This window comes from Gossypium hirsutum, chromosome A12, assembly GCF_007990345.1.
Source record: "Gossypium hirsutum isolate 1008001.06 chromosome A12, Gossypium_hirsutum_v2.1, whole genome shotgun sequence".
In the NCBI taxonomy this organism is placed as follows: domain Eukaryota; kingdom Viridiplantae; phylum Streptophyta; class Magnoliopsida; order Malvales; family Malvaceae; genus Gossypium; species Gossypium hirsutum.
The window spans coordinates 82,114,024-82,132,200 of NC_053435.1; the positions used below are offsets into that span (position 1 = coordinate 82,114,024).

Consider the following 18,177-nt stretch of genomic DNA (forward strand, 5'->3'; position numbering starts at 1 on the left):
CTAGTGTCGTCGGACCAGGCTTCATTCCCCCCAATCATTGCTCCCATATGCAACTCCCATGGACTGCAGCATGTAAAAAAGGTTTGGGTTGTTTTTTTGGATCATTGGGGTGTTTTATTTACTGAAATTAAGGTTGTTTGTTACTTTGCAGTGCAATGATGAAAGGGTTTTTGACCAATTTGTTAAAGTTTCATCATTACTTTCTTTTCTTTTCTTTTTTTCTGTCAGTACTAAGTTTGTAAACCCTCTTTTCTAGTTCATCATTACTCAGATCTTTTTCCATGATGGCTTCTTTTTTTTCTTTTTATCTCATCTGTCAGTTTTATGCTTGTTTCATGCTGTTATTAAGATCTGGTTTTCAAGTTTGGTCAAACTTTATCTCTAGGGTTTCAAGTTGGAGATGATGTTTACAGACATATTCACTTATATATTCTCAAATATACAGATCTGCACTACATGTTACCAGATTTGCATGGATAAGAAAATGCTTTAGGTCTTAAACTAAATATGATGCAGTAATAGTTTTGATTATATATATATAGCTAGCTTGTGTGTCTTTGGAATGAATAAGGAATGTAATATTTAAACTCTTTTTACTGTTGATAAGACTAATTTTTGAGAAAGTAATGTTAACATAATTTCTATTTTGTAAAATATATTTTACTATTACATCCATTAATTGCTGATGGCTTTTTGCATGAAAGAGCTTTGCCAATGGAAGTGTGGGTATGATGAAAGGAAAACTACTTACTTTGGCTTTGTTATTATTACATCTTACCTAAAAATTGATCAACAAGAAATGTTGAATGTTTGTAATTCAGTAAAAAAATAATAATAACATCTTTATACTACCATTTTAATAATAATAATTTCTTTTATTTTATTTTTTTTGTAAAAAAATAAGAATTTTTATATAATAAATGATACCTTTGTTATATTTGGACTTATTTGATTCTTTTTAATAAAGATTAAATTGATCCATTTAATAAGAGACCTACGAGATATTTTAACCAGTTTTTATCGATCAAAAACTAGCTTAGTTTTTTATTAACTTTGTTTTCTAGTGTGGCAAAAGATGTTTATTACCCAAGAAATTTTTTAAGCTTACATTACATTTTTAGAGAAAAGAAGAAAGGGTTTTAATCACATCAAACTTGGAATCACATGCCACCACTTGAACCGGCATATAAACATATCTTGTGATCCTATGCTCGGCTTGATTTCATTTCATCTCATAAAAAGTTTTCAATATTGTCCACCAGCTACTTCCCATCAGCTTTGAAGGACCCGTGATTTGAAACTATATGTCGGGTGCTAGCGTAGCCATTGCCAATCTTTGAATGGCCGAATGTTTTCCCAATGTGGTTGAGGCACTTTGATTATCAACCTATTTGAGTTCGTAGCTTTAAATAAAGTTAATTTTAACTTGACCCCTTAACATATCTTGGCTTCAATCATGGATCTTAGCTAACTCGTTGGATGCATTTAGCTACTTTCCCATCAGTTGTAGGTCCCATCACTTGAACCCATATTGAGTGTTATGTGTTAGATTTGTAAAACAAATCTGAAATAAAATTTAATAAACTAAGATCTATCATGTCAAATCATCAAAAATAAATCAATAACAAAACTAGATGCGGAAGTGTACCTGAATTCATGAATTCCTTGAAGTTTTACCGGACCTTTGCATATTAGTTCTAATCAAATTCTAATGAGCCCATCATTAATTAGAATTTGATTAGAACTCAATTACTAGAGTATCTACACATATTTGACTCATACTTTATTTAATAATTAAAGCCCAATAAAATTTTAACCAAATTAGATCACTTTTAATTTGGGCTAACCTATCATGATAGTAAATAATAACATGTAATTACCCTTATTATATATGTGATGTCCATATTTTCCAACACAATGGCCATTGCGAACATGTGTTCTTATTATTAGTATTAGGGATAAACATAAAAACTACACATGAGCTTTATTTCGATGTGCAATTCAATGCATAAATTTTGATTTGGTGCAATTACATATGCAAAATTTTAATTGTGATTCAAATATGCGCATTAAAATTTAACTTTGATTCAATTGTATACATTTAAGAAAATCAAAATTCATGTATAGCATTGCACATAGAACTAAAGTTTATGTGTAGTTTTATTATTTATCCCTTAGTATTATTCATGATAAGCTCAATAATAGTTATGTTTTAAATTTTAATAAAAAAATCATATAAAGTTAATAAATATTAAATTAAAACTCAAATCTATATTTATATAAAAAATTTAAATAAATGAATTTAAATTAATCATTTAAAAATATAAATTAATTTGAGTACATTTTAATATCCATATATTAGGCAGGACTTAATAGATTAGATAAATAATAAAATCATTAACACCATATATCGAAACCCAACTTGATTCGACCCATAAATACCTTTATACTCTTTTGAAGCTAAAATTTATGAAAAATAAAAATGGAAAGTGACCAGATTTGGGCTAGAGCTCAATGTATTTGGAGATCAATAAGTCCAAGTTGTCATTACCCATTGGATCAATATTTTAAAGTCCAAACCCTTTCTTTTTTACTGAACTAATGTTTTAGGTATCTAGACTCAACCCAAATTTAATAATTCGAATAAAATATGTAATTATACTAATAAATTTTAATTTAATTATCAATATAATTATCTTTTTTTTTCTGGATAAAAATGGTTATTTGTACACTTATGTAATTATATATATTTTTTTTAATAATCTTATTATATTTTTTTGACAAAAATTTTAGAATTACTCATAGCCTCTTAAATAATAAATAGAAGGATAATGCGCTTCAATGTACTCAATCTCACGTCCTCCTATATTAATAATAATGTCCGAAGCAAATTTTGACGAAAGCAGTGACGAGATATTATGAACTACTAACTCTATTATAAGGTGAAAGTTTAGGACAAATTCTCAATCATAATCACAAAAAGAAAAAGAAAAAAAGTTTATAAAGTTGTTTTTGATGCATGTGGTGTACGAATAAAGGGATGGACACAATTTGACCAACGATATTTTTTTAATAGGGTTAATATAACTTTTAGTCCCTAAATTTAACAATTAGGTCTAATTTGATGTTTGTATTTTTTTGGGTCCATTTTTGCTACTTGAACTTGGCAAATGTAAAAGTTTGATGATGTACCATTATGAGAATTTGCGATGTCATCACCTAAAATTTTAAACGTGGCACAATATCAGAGTTCTCCATCATCAAATCATGATAGAATTCAAATTCAAAAATCCAAATTCAAGTACTGAAGTAAACTTAATTGTCAAATTTAAGGACTAAAAGTTATATTAACCCTTTTGAATATTTTTAGCCTACAATTCCATTTTAGTGGAACTCCATATATGTACATGTATGTGGTGATTTGTACCATTGGATCATAGCCCTACATTTGGATAAGTTTATGTTTCAAATAATTGAGTTTAAGTCAAATCATTATTTTAATTTTTTTTTTCTATGTTCATTAAAAAAAATATTATTATTTGCATAAAAAAAGAAAGAAAGAAGAATAATCGGTAGGCCTTTAACATCTTTAAATAATAACTTTTGCTCTCTTCAAAAAGCTACTCTCCCCCTCCCCCACTTTGGATGGTGTTTTCATTGCCCACCACTTCCTTCTTTCACTTTGAATCATTTTCACCCCCGCTTTATAGTCAAGTGTCACTCTACTACCACTCTTAATTATCATATTTTTTTCCCATCACTAAGAAAAGAAAACTTTGTTTTGTAGTAAAAATAATGTGTTAAATGTGATTTTTTATCTGATTTCGGGTAGAAGATGTCTAAGAATTGAATTCAAGATTAGATGTTCAGTGATGGAATGTGAAATCAAGTCTAGTAAAGAAATTTAATGAAAATTTTTTAAAATTGGGAGAGCTTGTCCTTTTTTCTTGTACTATGGTTTAATGTGTACGTGTATATATATATATATATATATATGAGTATATTTAAAAAGATTAACAACCCTAAAATGATTTTGAAAGATTCTCTTTGAAATATTTCATTGGAGACTTTTTTTTTTTTTTAAGATTCAAGATGTCCAAAAAAAGCATGATGTACTATTATAATGTACTATGAACATAGTCCTAGAAAAAAAAACCTATCAATTTGTTATTCTCCATCTTTATATGAGTGATGAGTTCTCAACATCAATTGAATTTTTTTTAAGATTGAACTAACCCTAATTTTGCCCTACTTCCACTTTAATGGCTTATTTTTCTTTTTAATTTATGTTTGGTTTTTAAATAATTAGTAACACAACAACATTTTTAATACTTATTCTTCCCACAATTTCAGTGCAAGAAAATCATAATTTTATTACTTTAATTGCGACTATGTCGGTAGCTTTTAATGACTAAAAAAATATTGAACCAATTTGATATATCGATAAAATGATGGGTTCGATTAAATGAAAAAGATGATTAAAGGCATTGCTTTTCGATTATATTTTTATTTGATCTGAATTCGAAAATTTATTTAGAGTAGAAGAAAATTGTTGGAATTTTTGGGAATGATAGATGTTCTATAATAAGAATGCATCATTATAAGTGGAGTGTGGACTTGTAGTTGACCTTTGCTAGTGTGTTACACTGTGCCTAATGCGTTGCAGCTGTGGTATCGGCGTATATGGAGACTCGTTTCACCATTTATAGGATACCAATGGAATTTTGGGATTAATCCAAAATCCAAAATCTAATTTGATTAATTTGAATATAATATAATTTAAATTATTTGTAGAAAAGTTTGAACTCGTACAATTTCAAGTCGAAAAATAACATATATTCAAACTAAAAATGACACGAACAATTAATTGAAAGTCAATCAAATTCAAAATTATTCAATTTGAAAAACCCAATTAAATCCAAAATGAAAAATGAAGTATATTTTCAAAGGAAATAATTACAAAAATAAAAAAGGAATGAGAACATGGAGAGGATGTTTCTCCACCAAATTTATATATGCTTAAGTACAATAGCATATTATTCTCCGTATTTAATATGCTATGCTAAATGGCATTACTTGATAAAAAGGTAAAATGTATTTGTTAGGTCTCTATTATAAGGATCGATTCAAATCAGTCCTCAATTTACTCCTATTACTACAAAGAATCAAAAGCTAGAGATAACATTTGCATTTCAACTCCAAACAAAAGGTTACATTATCAAAACCATAAAAGTTTTAAAAATATTAAATCTGTTAGAATTTGGGCTTATTTGATTTTTTTACTAATACAAGGACTAAACTGATCCATAACAATAGTATATGGACTAATTTGAAAAACATCCCCATACTAGAGGGACTTGAGAAAAGTTGAGGATATCATGGTCATTTCGATTTTCTGTTCTCGTTAGTCCTTTGGTTTAGGGTATTTTCTAGTTGTTACGGCAAAGGACGTACACGTACTCATTGTGGGCACCATTGTCCTTTCATCTTTTAGCTAACTTTTTTTAATTTAATGAATAAAATAATTCCACTACTAAAAGCTAATTTAGAGATCTTATTATAAGATATATGTTAATTATGATATAAAATAAAATAAATTAAAATATTATATAAATATAAATAAATAATATATTGTTAGCTGAATACATCATATTTTAAATATAATTATATCATCTAAAAATACACAACGTGATAATAGTAAAACATAAAATTCTTTATTTTTTAACTGATAAGAATACACTTTATTTTTTATCATATTAATAAATTAAATCATCATAATATTTTAATTTAAAATTATTAGTTAAAAAATTGAAATAAAATAAAAGGTCTGATAACTACTCATTTAAATATAATTATACTTTAAATTACAAATATTAGATAAAAATTATACTAATTTTAAAATAGAGTTATTGCTCTAATAAAATTCTAAGCATATTAATTATCGCTTATTATGTTAATTAATTATTATTTTGAATAATGTTACTTTGTATTAATTACATATATTTTAATTATATTCAATAATTCAAATAAAAAATATTGTTTTATGTTAATCAATGCAATTAAAGATATAATATTTAAAAAATTAATTAAATAATAAACATGTAAAATCACATGTAATGTATGTAATATTAAAAAATTAATGATCATAAATAATGTAATGTATATATAATATAGTAGTAATAATTTGTTAAATTTATAAATGAAATTTTATTTTCCTTTAACATGTTCATATTCTCAAAGTATCTTTTGTTTATTAATTTAATTTTTGTATTTTTTCATGTGGATAGACTTCCACATAATTAATATTTCATTTTTTATACACCTTCTCATACATACATATATATATATGAATTATTATTTTGAGAAATTATTTTATGTATTATTTTCATCATATCATTTCACTTTATAATTATTTAATGATATTTTAGTAATTTTTTCATGTCACTAATACATTTTTTTGTAATTTTTTTAATTCTAAACCCCGAATTTCAAATTTTAAAGTTGGGATTGAGTTCAAGGTTCAAGGTAAAAAAGTTATTAAAATTATGTATCAATGGCATGTAAACAATTATTGTACTGTCATTGAATAATTAGAAAAAAAAACCATGAGTGATGTGGTGGGAAATGTTCATAAAATAATTTATCTATTATTGAGTGTAAGGGTGTGTTTGATAAACTATTCAAAATTTTTATTTCAATAAAAATGAAAATTTTCAACATTTAATATTTTAAATGTGTTTAATAATTATTTTAATTTTCAACGAAAAAATGTTGAATAAGATAAGTGGGTAGATAGCTACTTATCGATTAATGTATAAAATATTAAGTTGATTTTATTTCATTAAAAATTGAAATAAATTATCCTTTTTAAAAATTGAAATATTCAAATTAGCATATTTATTTTTCATCCAAAACTATTCAAAATAATATAAAATATTATATTAATAAAATAAAAAAAATTTAATTTTTTTAAAATTAATATTTACTGATTTATCAAACAATTTTTTAATATAAATTTAATATTTATAAAATTTAATAATAAAAATTTAATACTTAATTTTACAGCAATCAAAAATTAAATTTATCAAACGCAACCTAAAATAACAAAATTCAATCGTCTACTTCATAAACTTTTGTGAAACTAATCTTTTTTTAAACAATATATCAAATAATAATTAAATATTTTTTTACCAAACAAATGTTATATATATAAAAGAGAGAAACCATTTAACACGTAGTAGCAGGAATACAGTTCCACAATATTTTTTAAAATAAAAAATTTAGAAAGATTAGATGACATGTGCGATATTGATAGAATGATAAAATAAACAAATAAAAATTAAATATTTAAAAATAATTAAGTTATTTTTTTAAGAGTAAACAATTAAATAGTTATTTTTATTTACTTCAACTTATATTTTAATTGCTTTTATTTGAATGTTACTTTTTGTCACTTATATTAATGTGTTGTAACATTTTAGTTATTAAACCATTTAAAATTTTTATTTAAAATGATGATTTGAGTTACACCGTTACATTTTAGTTACATTTCAGTTTACCATTACACCGTTAACAGTAATTAATGGTCTAGTGACTAAAATTTTACAATATGTTAACGTAAATGACTAAAACGTAACATTTCAAATATAAATGACTAAAATATAACTTGAAATAAATAAAAATGACTATTTTTATAAAGATAAGGAAAATTGAAGTAATTATTTCATTGGTTTATATGTTAGTAATTTTTTAATAATATTTTTATTTAATCACAAAGCTGACGTGACCTTACCACCATTTTCATGTCTGTTTGGACACAGCTCAAGACCTGGCCTTTCCCTTCCCTGACTTCTATTTTAATTACTTTCTAGATTCTATTTAAAATATATATTTTTAATTGCATAAACGAAATTAAAAAAATTATTACGTATTTTTTAATTTTAAAAATAATAAAAATAACTGTGGAAAAGCTCAAAATGTATTAAATTATATATATATATTTATTAGAACTGTAAAACGACATCTATGTTGTCGTCTGTCGGCAATCTCTTTCTTTATTTAAAAAATATGCCACATTCGCTTCCACCTCCATCCACGTGTCTTACCCCTTTGATTCGTTATTAATTACACATTACGCCATTCCTACCAAGTCTCCTACCCCAATATTTTGTCCTTCACAAAATAATTTATATATATTTTTTATATTTCCGTATTTGTAATCATATTAAACTCTAAATTATATTTAAATTATAATCTACTCCAACTCTTAAATAGTAATATTAAAATTCAATATTAAAGGTGATTTTGGTTTGATTTGATTCAATTTTTTAAAAAAATTTTAAACCATTCAACATAATTCAGTTTGATTCGATTTGATTATTAATTTTTTACTTTAAAATTTTAAATTTATTTTTGATAAAATTAATTTTTTTATAATTTTTTAATATATTTGTAATTATTTAGAAAAAAAAAAAAGTAATTAATTTTCCCCTTCTTATCACCATAAGATTCCCATTAAAATCAAACGTATAGGAATAAACTTTCTCCAAAAAAAACAAAGAAAAACCCTAGTCCTTTCCGTAGCATATAACCCCACTTCCCTTCTTCATAAGCCTATAGTGTATAAATAAAGGTAATGAATTTACATGTTTGGTATGGATTATCAACCATGACTAAACTCCTCCTTAACTCATCACTCCCTATTTTCATACAATCCTTAGCAAAGAACCCTTGGCCTTTCCCTTGTTCTTCCTTATAATACAACCCTTTTCTTTTATAATCTCTTAGGGTTTTCATTTTTGATCATCACCTTTGTTGAAGAAATGGGTAATGGTGAGAAAAATTCAAGGAACTTTCATTTACACATACCCCACCTTCATCATCATCATCAAGGGAAGAAGCAAGCAAAGGGTGTGCCAAAAGGGTGTTTGGCTATCAAAGTAGGACCAAAAGAAGAAGAACAACAAAGGTTTGTGGTGCCGGTTTTGTATTTTAATCATCCTTTGTTCATGCAATTGTTGAAAGAAGCTGAGGAAGAGTATGGGTTTGAGCAGAAGGGTATGATTACCATCCCTTGTCATGTAGAAGAGTTTAGGAATGTTCGTGGGTTGATTGATGGTGAAAAGTCACTTCATCATCATCATCATCATCACCATCATGTTGGGTGTTTTAGGGTTTGATGAAAAGAAAAAGAAAAAAGTTGTTATTAACACCTCAAATGAAGAAAGAAAAAAGGGTTTTTATGGTTTAGCAAGTGCCAAACAATACTAGGCCAACTTAACCATAAATGAAATAGGTTTGATTGTTAATTATTAGTGTATTAGCTTTGTAAATTTACGACTGTTTTTTTTAATTTGAGAGTGAGATAAAATTGTAAATTGATGACTTGATTAATACGAATATTTTATCACTCCACCAGTAATTCAGTTCATAGTTGATTGCTTAAATTTGTTGAAACTCATACTCCCTTAATCAATGATCCCATATATATTTGGTTGGTGGATAAATGGGGATGATTATAGAAAAGAAAATATGATGACAAAGGTTGATCATAATTGTAGTGCTTTAATTTGTTAGTATTTTTGTTTGGGACCATAATGGAAAAAGGAGGAGGAGCAAATGCCCTTTTTTTGTTCTTTCTATCCATTTATATATATTTTTTCAATGTTAAAGATGAAAACAAAATGAAGACAAGGTCCATTGGTAGGGACATGATTGCTTTAAGTTTTTGAAATATTGAGCACTATAAATGTGGAAATCAGTCTAAGCCATCGGGGATTTAAAGTATACCAAAAATATTCTTTTATCAATTTAGTCCTAGATGGTGGCTTTAAAATTATTTTTTTAGAATTTTCTTTTTGATTTCATTTAAAAAATGGGATAATTATGAAGGTAAAATTAATTAAAATGTAGCTATTTTGGATGAAAATTTCAGCATTCATAGTTGCCGAGATTGAGAATAGGTAGGAATTGAAAGCAAGTCAAAATTACAGTATAGACCATATTCACGAAATCCGGAGTCAATGGTAATTAATTCCTTGAAATAAGTGCAACACTTAAAGCTTCGGTGATTCGAATCATAAATAAAATTTTGGATTCCAATAAAAATTTTATGCTACTTTATGTCATTAATTTTGTAATAAATTCTATAAACTATTTTAAGAATTGTTTGTGTGTTGATTTAACTCGTTATTGTTAATGTAAGAGAATATAAAATTGAGTGTTTTAAAATATGTTGTCCATTAGAAAAAGTTACAAATAATTCTAAATTTAATATAAAACAAAAAGTACTTGTGGGTGTTAGTGAATGAATAAAGGTAGGTGATGGGAATTGAAAGAGGTGTCGAGAGAGAGTGTGAAGAATGAAAGTCAGTAAATGGACGGTGGGTTCAATTAATACCCCTCCCCCTGTTTTTGGGGTTTAGTTATATGTAACTCCTTTCATTCATCCCAAGGGTTCTTTTTAGGGTTTATATGTTTTTTCATACTTCAATTTTGTTTTAATGTTTGGATTAAAATATATTTTGGAAATTAGTTTTTATATTTTTATCTTCAGAAATTTTATTTTTTTATTTTTTTAATTTTAAAATTTAAGTTTAATAATTCTTTTTTTTTCTAAAACAATTAGGTTCATCGCAATGTCATAAGTGAGATTTTTTTAAATTAAAATGTTACACTAATAAATTTAATAAAAAAATTAACGGTATTGATAATTAGACTTGAATTTTAAAATGTGAAAAATAAAGGAACTAAAGTTCTAAAACTAAAAGTACATGAACTAAATTTCAAAATTTTAAAGAGTACATAGACTTATGATATATTTTAACCTAACATTTAACCTAGCACATGAATTGTAAATTTCAAAATTAAAGGTGCAAAGGAACTAAGATAAATTGAAAAATATTGATTAAATTTAGATACATAATATAAGACTAATAGCATAATTTAACTAATATCATTTGAGTCAAGACTAAAATATTAAAATTTAACAAATATAGAAATTAAAATTACCAATTTGAAAAATATTAAAATTAAATCTATAATAGATATTAAAATTTTATTTTTTCTATGTTTTCCGTAGGGCACACACATCTGCATGCCCTCAAAACCAGACATTATAGGGAATTTACAAAGGACATTTGGGCCTTCGAGGTGGTGGAATTTGACTTCAAAATTGTGGTTTGTATTTTAAATTGATTATTAAATTTTAAAATATTTCAATTAAGTCCTAAAATATTAGTATTGTATCTACCAAATCTTTCTACTAACATAATTATTAGCTTAGACATTAAATATTGTAAACACATTTATATTTATTGTGTGGGCAGCATAAATTTGATGTGTTAAAATAATAGTCTTCTTAAATTTTATTGACACTATCTATTTAACAAGTTAGATCTATTTTGCGTATGCTCAATATTATATTCGAACTGAAATTTAATGCCTAGAGTGACATTCAAGTTGAAAAAAAAGACTTAATTGATAAAATTGTAATATTTTAAAAACTCAATTAGAATATTTTAAAATTTAGAGGTTAATTTAAAATCTAACAAAAGTTTGAGGGCATTTTATGGAGTTAACTCTTACTTTAAATTTTTTAAAAAAAGTTGTTGCCAATTCAAACTAAGTCCTCATTAAATTAAATTTTATGGAGTTAACAAAGAGCTATTATTATTTCAAAATTGTTTTAATTAATAGAGGCTTGTGGAGGATTAAATTAAAATTTAAAAAAAAAAAAGAAGAAGGAGAGAGACAGGCATTATTCTAGCTATATAGCTGACCAAATGTTATATATCAAACTAAATCCTCATTAAATTAAAAATTATTTTCTAACAACTTACAAAGTTTATTATGAAGATGATGTGATTTATGAACAAATTCAAAGTGTATGGGATTAAATTTAAGATTAATAACCCATTCATGATGCTATAGAGGTATCCAATTGGGACGTTAAGATTGGTTCCATGCATGAACTAACATAGTTTTTTAATTGCAAGTTTCAACATAGGGTAATGAATAATTAACAATTGGGCATTTGTTTTCTGTGATTAGAACCAAGAATTTTGTATGAAACATGCCAATAGGTCAAACAATAAATCAACTTTCTTGGTTGAGTATAAAACTTTGCTTAAACGCTTCATTTTCTCTTATTTTTTCTTCTTTGATTTCACCTTGATTATGAAATGATAAATGTGATTCATATGTGAATTTTTATTTTGTGTAATTTTATATATGAAATTTTAATTTAATTCAATTCTCCCGAATTATTAGCACAATTCTTAGTATAATATCATTTTATATTTATATATTGCATACATATATAATTATTTTTATCAAATATAAAAATAAAACGATGCATTTATTTCTTTAAATGTATATGACTGAATTAAAAGTAAAGTTTCATGCATACATTTGAACCATAACTAAAATTTAGTGTGTATAATTATACCAAATCTAAGTTCATGTATCAAATTACACATTGAATCAAAGTTCAAGTATAATTTTGAGATTTATCCTTGCCAAAAAAAGGATAATTATTTGATACACCGCCGATGGTATTTTTAGACTTTACAAACGGGTTGACATTTAAATATATTTTTATTATATCTATAAAATACTTGTTGCACCCTAAATTTGCTTACAAAGTTTAAAAAACTCTACAGCAGTGTACGAGACAATTTTCCATTAAAAATATATTAAAAACAATATAATTGTGTACTCCAATAATTGGCTTAGTGGCCAAGGATTGTTTACTTTTAGGACTTATCTGGGTTCGAGCCTTCAAAAGAGTAAGTGCTATTTGGACAACTTCCTTTAAACGTAGTGTATGTATGTGTGATAATTGATAGTATTTTATCTTTTTTTTTTAACAATTTCATTATAGGTTATGATTATATTTACTTTTTTTGACGCAATACTTAGAACTACTTATAACCTCTCTCCAACAAAAAAAGAGGATAATAAACTTTAACACAATCAAACCCACGTCCTTCTGCATTAATAATAATGTCCATATCAATTTTAACATAGTGTGAATATGTCTGTACTAATTAACTCTCTAATTTTACAGTTAAAATAACATATAATTTGTATGGAGATAAAAGATAACAGTTCGTTTAGCTGTAAATGTTTAAAATTTCATTAAATTGAGCACTAAATATTCCCTGTGGGCTGATTTGTCCCAAATTCTTTTTTTTTTTATATTTTCTTTCCTTTTCTGTGTTTTATGGGCGGTGGGCAGCTATGATTAAATTGTTAATTAAACCCTAATTCATCATTAAATATTTTGGAATTTTCTACACTAGAGTTGACCAAATTAAGAAATAATAATAATAATACGAAACAAATTAAGTTTTTTTAATTCATTTAATTAGAAAGAATGTTTTTCTTTTCTTCAGGCCAATGCAAAAGAGGTTTAGGCTTGAAAGAAACACATGGAATGCTAGTCATTGGCTAGCAATAAGTGGCCACTCAGTTCTTGGCTATATTTGCGAGATGAATTTGAAATTTTCAACCTTAAATTTGACTCTCACCATATATAAATTATAAATTGAGTTAATTTAAAGTGAGTTTATTAGTGTTTGTAATTAATAATTTTAATTTTATATATTCCTTTTATCCTTTGTTTACCTATTAAATTTATTGCTTAATTTGATACTTAGAATTTGGCTATGAAAAAATCATGCAAAACTCCAATTTAAGATTATAATATAAGAGTATTGAACTCACTTAACTATTATTTGTCTTTGACAACGTTTAATATAAAAGATTAAAATATGTTCTAAGTTTTTATACTCTTCACAAATTTGGAATTCATTCTTTATAATTTTATTTTAAGGAATTTAGTCCTAATTTTTAGATTGCAAAATTTTGTTCATACGGTTAAATTTGTTGGTGTGACATTTTGAAATAAAAATATAACTAAAAAATGATGTTGAATTAACTTGAATTTAACAAAACAATTTTAATAGGTTAGATTTGAAATTTAAAATCTAAAAAATACAAGGATTAAATTCTTAAAAATAAAAATACAAAAATTAAATTCCAAATTTATAAAGAGTAGAAAGATTTATATCATATCTTAACCAAATATATAAATTCCTGAAAGTTTACTTTGTTAAGAAAGGAGAATTGTTTTTTTTCTAAAAGCTGTTGGTATGCCAATTTCAGCCGTTGTCCACTGCAATTGATGTGAAATTGTTCACAAGATCACAATATTACTACACTATTCAAACCATGGTCATCATATCCTCTTAAATTTTTTTATTGCATCCAACTAAAATTATTTGAGCATCAATGATGATACCTTGTCCGATCATTTTTTATATGCAATGCTTTTGCATTCGAGCGAAAAGAGAGAGACCCATAGTGACTTTGTTCAAGGCTGCTCCTTTTATTGGAAGTGATAAAATTGGACTTATAGCAATGACACCCACGGAGGTGGCATTAGTGGCTGAGGTTGAGAATGATGAACTACCTATGGGAGATTTGAGAGTATTGTTACTAATAAAAAGGTTTGTTCAAGACTTTTCAAGTTTATCTCAGGTACAACGGGGTTGTAATCAGGTTGTAAATTTGGGCCGAAAAGAATTAGTCAAGGCCTATACACATAGCTCTCAGTTTCGAACAAAAGTTTCAATTTCTCTCAAGACAAATATATACTTATACCAATTTAATTCAATTCTTAATGTTTTGACTGGTACAAAATGAACACGTGCAACCAATACAAGGTGAAATTTTCACCAATGCGAAAAAGAAACTAAATGTTCAATTTTACTACCGGAATGATATTAAGATTTTAACACTGAAATGATGCATAACAATCAAATTCACCCTCAAAGCTATCTATACCAAAAAAATAAATCATGGGTAAAATTTATACCACTGAATATCAAATATTAACCTATATTTGTATTATATTATACAAATACTAAAAAGCTATATATATTGAAATTGTTATATTTATCAATAAAATATAAATATTTAATTAAATAAAAAAAGCACAAGGTTGAGTAACATAACAATTTGAAACGAATTTGGATTAGCTTACATGCTTAAATATTTTCAACATCGATACTAACACGTACCGTAATCCCGTCTTGGTCTATTGCTATCCCCATCAAATAACATCTTTTCTCTTGAAAATATTTTTCTAGCTGCTCACTTCCATATATTACCTAAACAAGAAAACTGCATATTCCGTTTTTTTAACATAAAATAAACGTACCACGTTATAAATTAAAGTAATTCATCATTGATAACCTATCCCAAAATCGAAGCCATTGAAACAGAGAGACACATATATTATATGGGTGTTACAATATGCTCCACTTATCTGCCAAAGCTTCAGTAATCCTTGCAATGCACATTGCAGCACTTAGCGGATAACCGGAAACTGCAATAAGAAATAAAACCATATAAGACAATGATTGTAGGTCTTGTCCCCTTAAGCATGATAAAAAACAAATTTCATGCTTGTAAAATGTAAGTCTTAGATATTGTAATAAAGCTTGGATTTGGATAATCGTCAACTACAAGAATGGTTCCAGCAAGTGCATATTCTTGGAGAATCATACACCTATATCTGTATCCAATATAAGTAAGCACTGGTAATTTAGCTTTCGTCTATCTTATTGCCTTAGCTTGCTCAATTCAATGGTTCTTACGGGATTCGAGGGTTACTAATCAATATCCTTGAAATTTTCACAACACAATCTAACAAACATACAGATAAGAATGTGGAACTTACTCGCTATAAAATCATCTATATAATCTACCTCTATTTTCCCATGGGCCATTGCACCCACCTGAAAAAAATGCACAGAGATAGGATAAGGAAGCGATTATACATAAAGAGAGAAGGATCGTATGTCGCACAAGACTTACCACAAAAACAAGATTCACATCATCACCAACAGCATCTACGTATTTCCTCATTTTAACTAATTTGTCTGAGCTATATGAGAAACCTGATGTGCAAGAAAAAGAACTTGAGTTCCGGAAACAACGGATTTTACAGACAACACGAGAAACAACAATCAAAGTCAAACCCACCTATTTTGCGAGAGTTGACAGGAAAGTAATTGGTTACGGGATTCTTTATCACACGTAAAAGCTTTTCACGCTTGCCAACGGCAGTTATATTTAGTTTTTGTAGCAGTTGCACTGCATGATTGTTAAATAGGTCAATAAGAAACAGACTGGTAAGAGTTTCAAAATGCAGCAGAAGAGACAAAATCTCAGCCATGATAACTTACACATAATACCAGAGAACCGCTTATATGTTCTTGGAATTCTAACATGAGGTTTAACTTCAAAAAGTACACCTTTCTCAGTTCTAACATACACAGCTTGCAATCTCCCAGCCTTATTGACCGGACTATCTAGAATCGACAGTAGAGCCTATAGGGAAATGGCAAAAATAGCAGTTAGTTCATCATAGTTTTAACAAAAGAGGATCAAGAATGCAGTATCAATTAATTCATCATACTTTTAAGAAAAGAAATATAAAGATAGCAATAAATAACAAAAAAAGGAGGAAAATAACCTGATGTGTTATGTCAGGTCTGTAATCAGCAGGATTCCTGTTATTTTTCCGCAAGAAATTGGCATGATCATCTGAGTTCAAGAGTTGAAAACTCTGTAACAATTTACAACCAACAAGACAAATTACAGTTGAAAACCAAACTTCTTTAATGAAAATTATCAATTAAAAAATACAAAAACTCATACTCGTAAACGATAACAGAAGCACTAAGCACATTACGAAGTTCAAGTTCGATATACCTTTCCAACTTTAGCAACTTCCAATGAAGCCTTCTCAAGAACAAAAATGACCCCATTTTTGTTATTCTTTTTATCAGAGGGGACAATTGGGATTCCCACAAGTTCATCTGTTCCAGCTTCACCTCCTTCCTCTTCTTCTTTACCTACGACTTCCTCTGTTGGCTTTTCAATAGCAGCTCGTTTTGCTGGTTCTTTCTCTTCTTCTTCTTCTACTTGTTCTTCATGTTCTTGCTCTTTTTTATCATACTTCTCGCCTCTATTCTTCCGTTTCTTCCCTTTAATAGCATACGGTCGAACCATTTTATCGGCTTGAAATATTATTTATCCTTTAAATAAGAAGCAACATAGTAAAAGATAACACTACATTAGAATAAGAAAATAATAAGCTTTTTTAGTGGAATTACTTTCATTGCTATTTTAAGAACCCGTTGCTACATTAGATTAGGACAACAATTGAATTTAAAAAACAAATAGCACAACTCCTATTCAAAGTTAGCTACTCGAAATTCGGTTCAAGCTCTCTGCTCGAGAAACAATACATGCTTGATGAGTATCGTATACTAATTTTCCAATACTCGAACTCCAGTTTGAACTGGAAATTAAGCTTTTGCATGTACAAGAAAAAATTTATATCAATTAAATTTAATAAAAAAAAAACTCAAGAGGGTACAGTGGTCAGAGTTCACATAGTGGTGCGTAGCGGTGTATCGGCCGCTTTTTCTTGCGGTGGCGGCGCCTTCCACCACCGCGAAAGACCTCAACAGCGGTGTGAAGAAATAAAACAAAGCAGAAAAGAATGAGAAAAAATTATAAAAGAGAAGTTACGAACAACTTACAGTGGGCGGCGGCGAAGAGGGCGTAAACCGATCGACGGACGGGGGAGGCGTTCAAGGACGGCGATGGATTCTGTTTAAGCGACGGCTGTGAGAAAAAGAGTGAATAGGTAGAAGAAGAGAACCCTATAAGGTTTCTGACTTTAGTTTTAATTTGTTCAAAATTTTATTTTGGTTAAATGTCTTATTAGTCCATGTTTGTATACAGAATTTGAGATTTTGCTCCTATATTTTAAAAGTTAAAACTCAATCTTAGTTTTTTATTTAAAATCCTAATTAAGTTACCACCGCCATTGACTGTTTTTGTTAAAGTGTGCCAAAAGAAACTTTAAGGATCAAAGTGAAAAAAGGTATACATTAGGGACTAAAGTGTACATTAAGCCATAAATTTAATATGATATAAACATACTCCCGTTCATTTCACGGGCTTCAGTAGTCTATACAAGTGTGCATGTGCCGGGCCGGGCCGGGCCAGGTTTAACTAAAAATTTAGTCCTGAGTTCGGTCTAAATCAAAAAATAGGTTTAAAATTTTAACTAAGCCCGACCTGAATAAAAAT

General features: G+C 27.3%; 2 protein-coding genes across 2 annotated transcripts; one reads left to right on the top strand and one right to left on the bottom strand.

Annotated features, from left to right (window-relative positions):
* Positions 1-8,639: 8,639 nt before the first annotated feature.
* On the top strand, positions 8,640-9,414 carry LOC107948148 (auxin-responsive protein SAUR32). The gene has a single exon (XM_016882617.2). It carries the CDS (start codon positions 8,823-8,825, stop codon positions 9,177-9,179), a length of 357 nt encoding a protein of 118 aa, XP_016738106.1. The 5' UTR covers positions 8,640-8,822; the 3' UTR covers positions 9,180-9,414.
* Positions 9,415-14,942: 5,528 nt separating this feature from the next.
* On the bottom strand, positions 14,943-17,893 carry LOC121210907 (ribosomal RNA small subunit methyltransferase nep-1). The gene is made up of 8 exons (XM_041082846.1): positions 17,622-17,893; positions 16,786-17,111; positions 16,547-16,639; positions 16,257-16,401; positions 16,054-16,164; positions 15,886-15,968; positions 15,749-15,806; positions 14,943-15,394 (listed from the first exon to the last, which is right to left on the bottom strand). The coding sequence occupies exons 2-8, from the start codon at positions 17,083-17,085 to the stop codon at positions 15,315-15,317; spliced, it is 870 nt and encodes a 289-aa protein (XP_040938780.1). The 5' UTR covers positions 17,086-17,111; positions 17,622-17,893; the 3' UTR covers positions 14,943-15,314.
* Between the last annotated feature and the right edge of the window lie 284 nt (positions 17,894-18,177).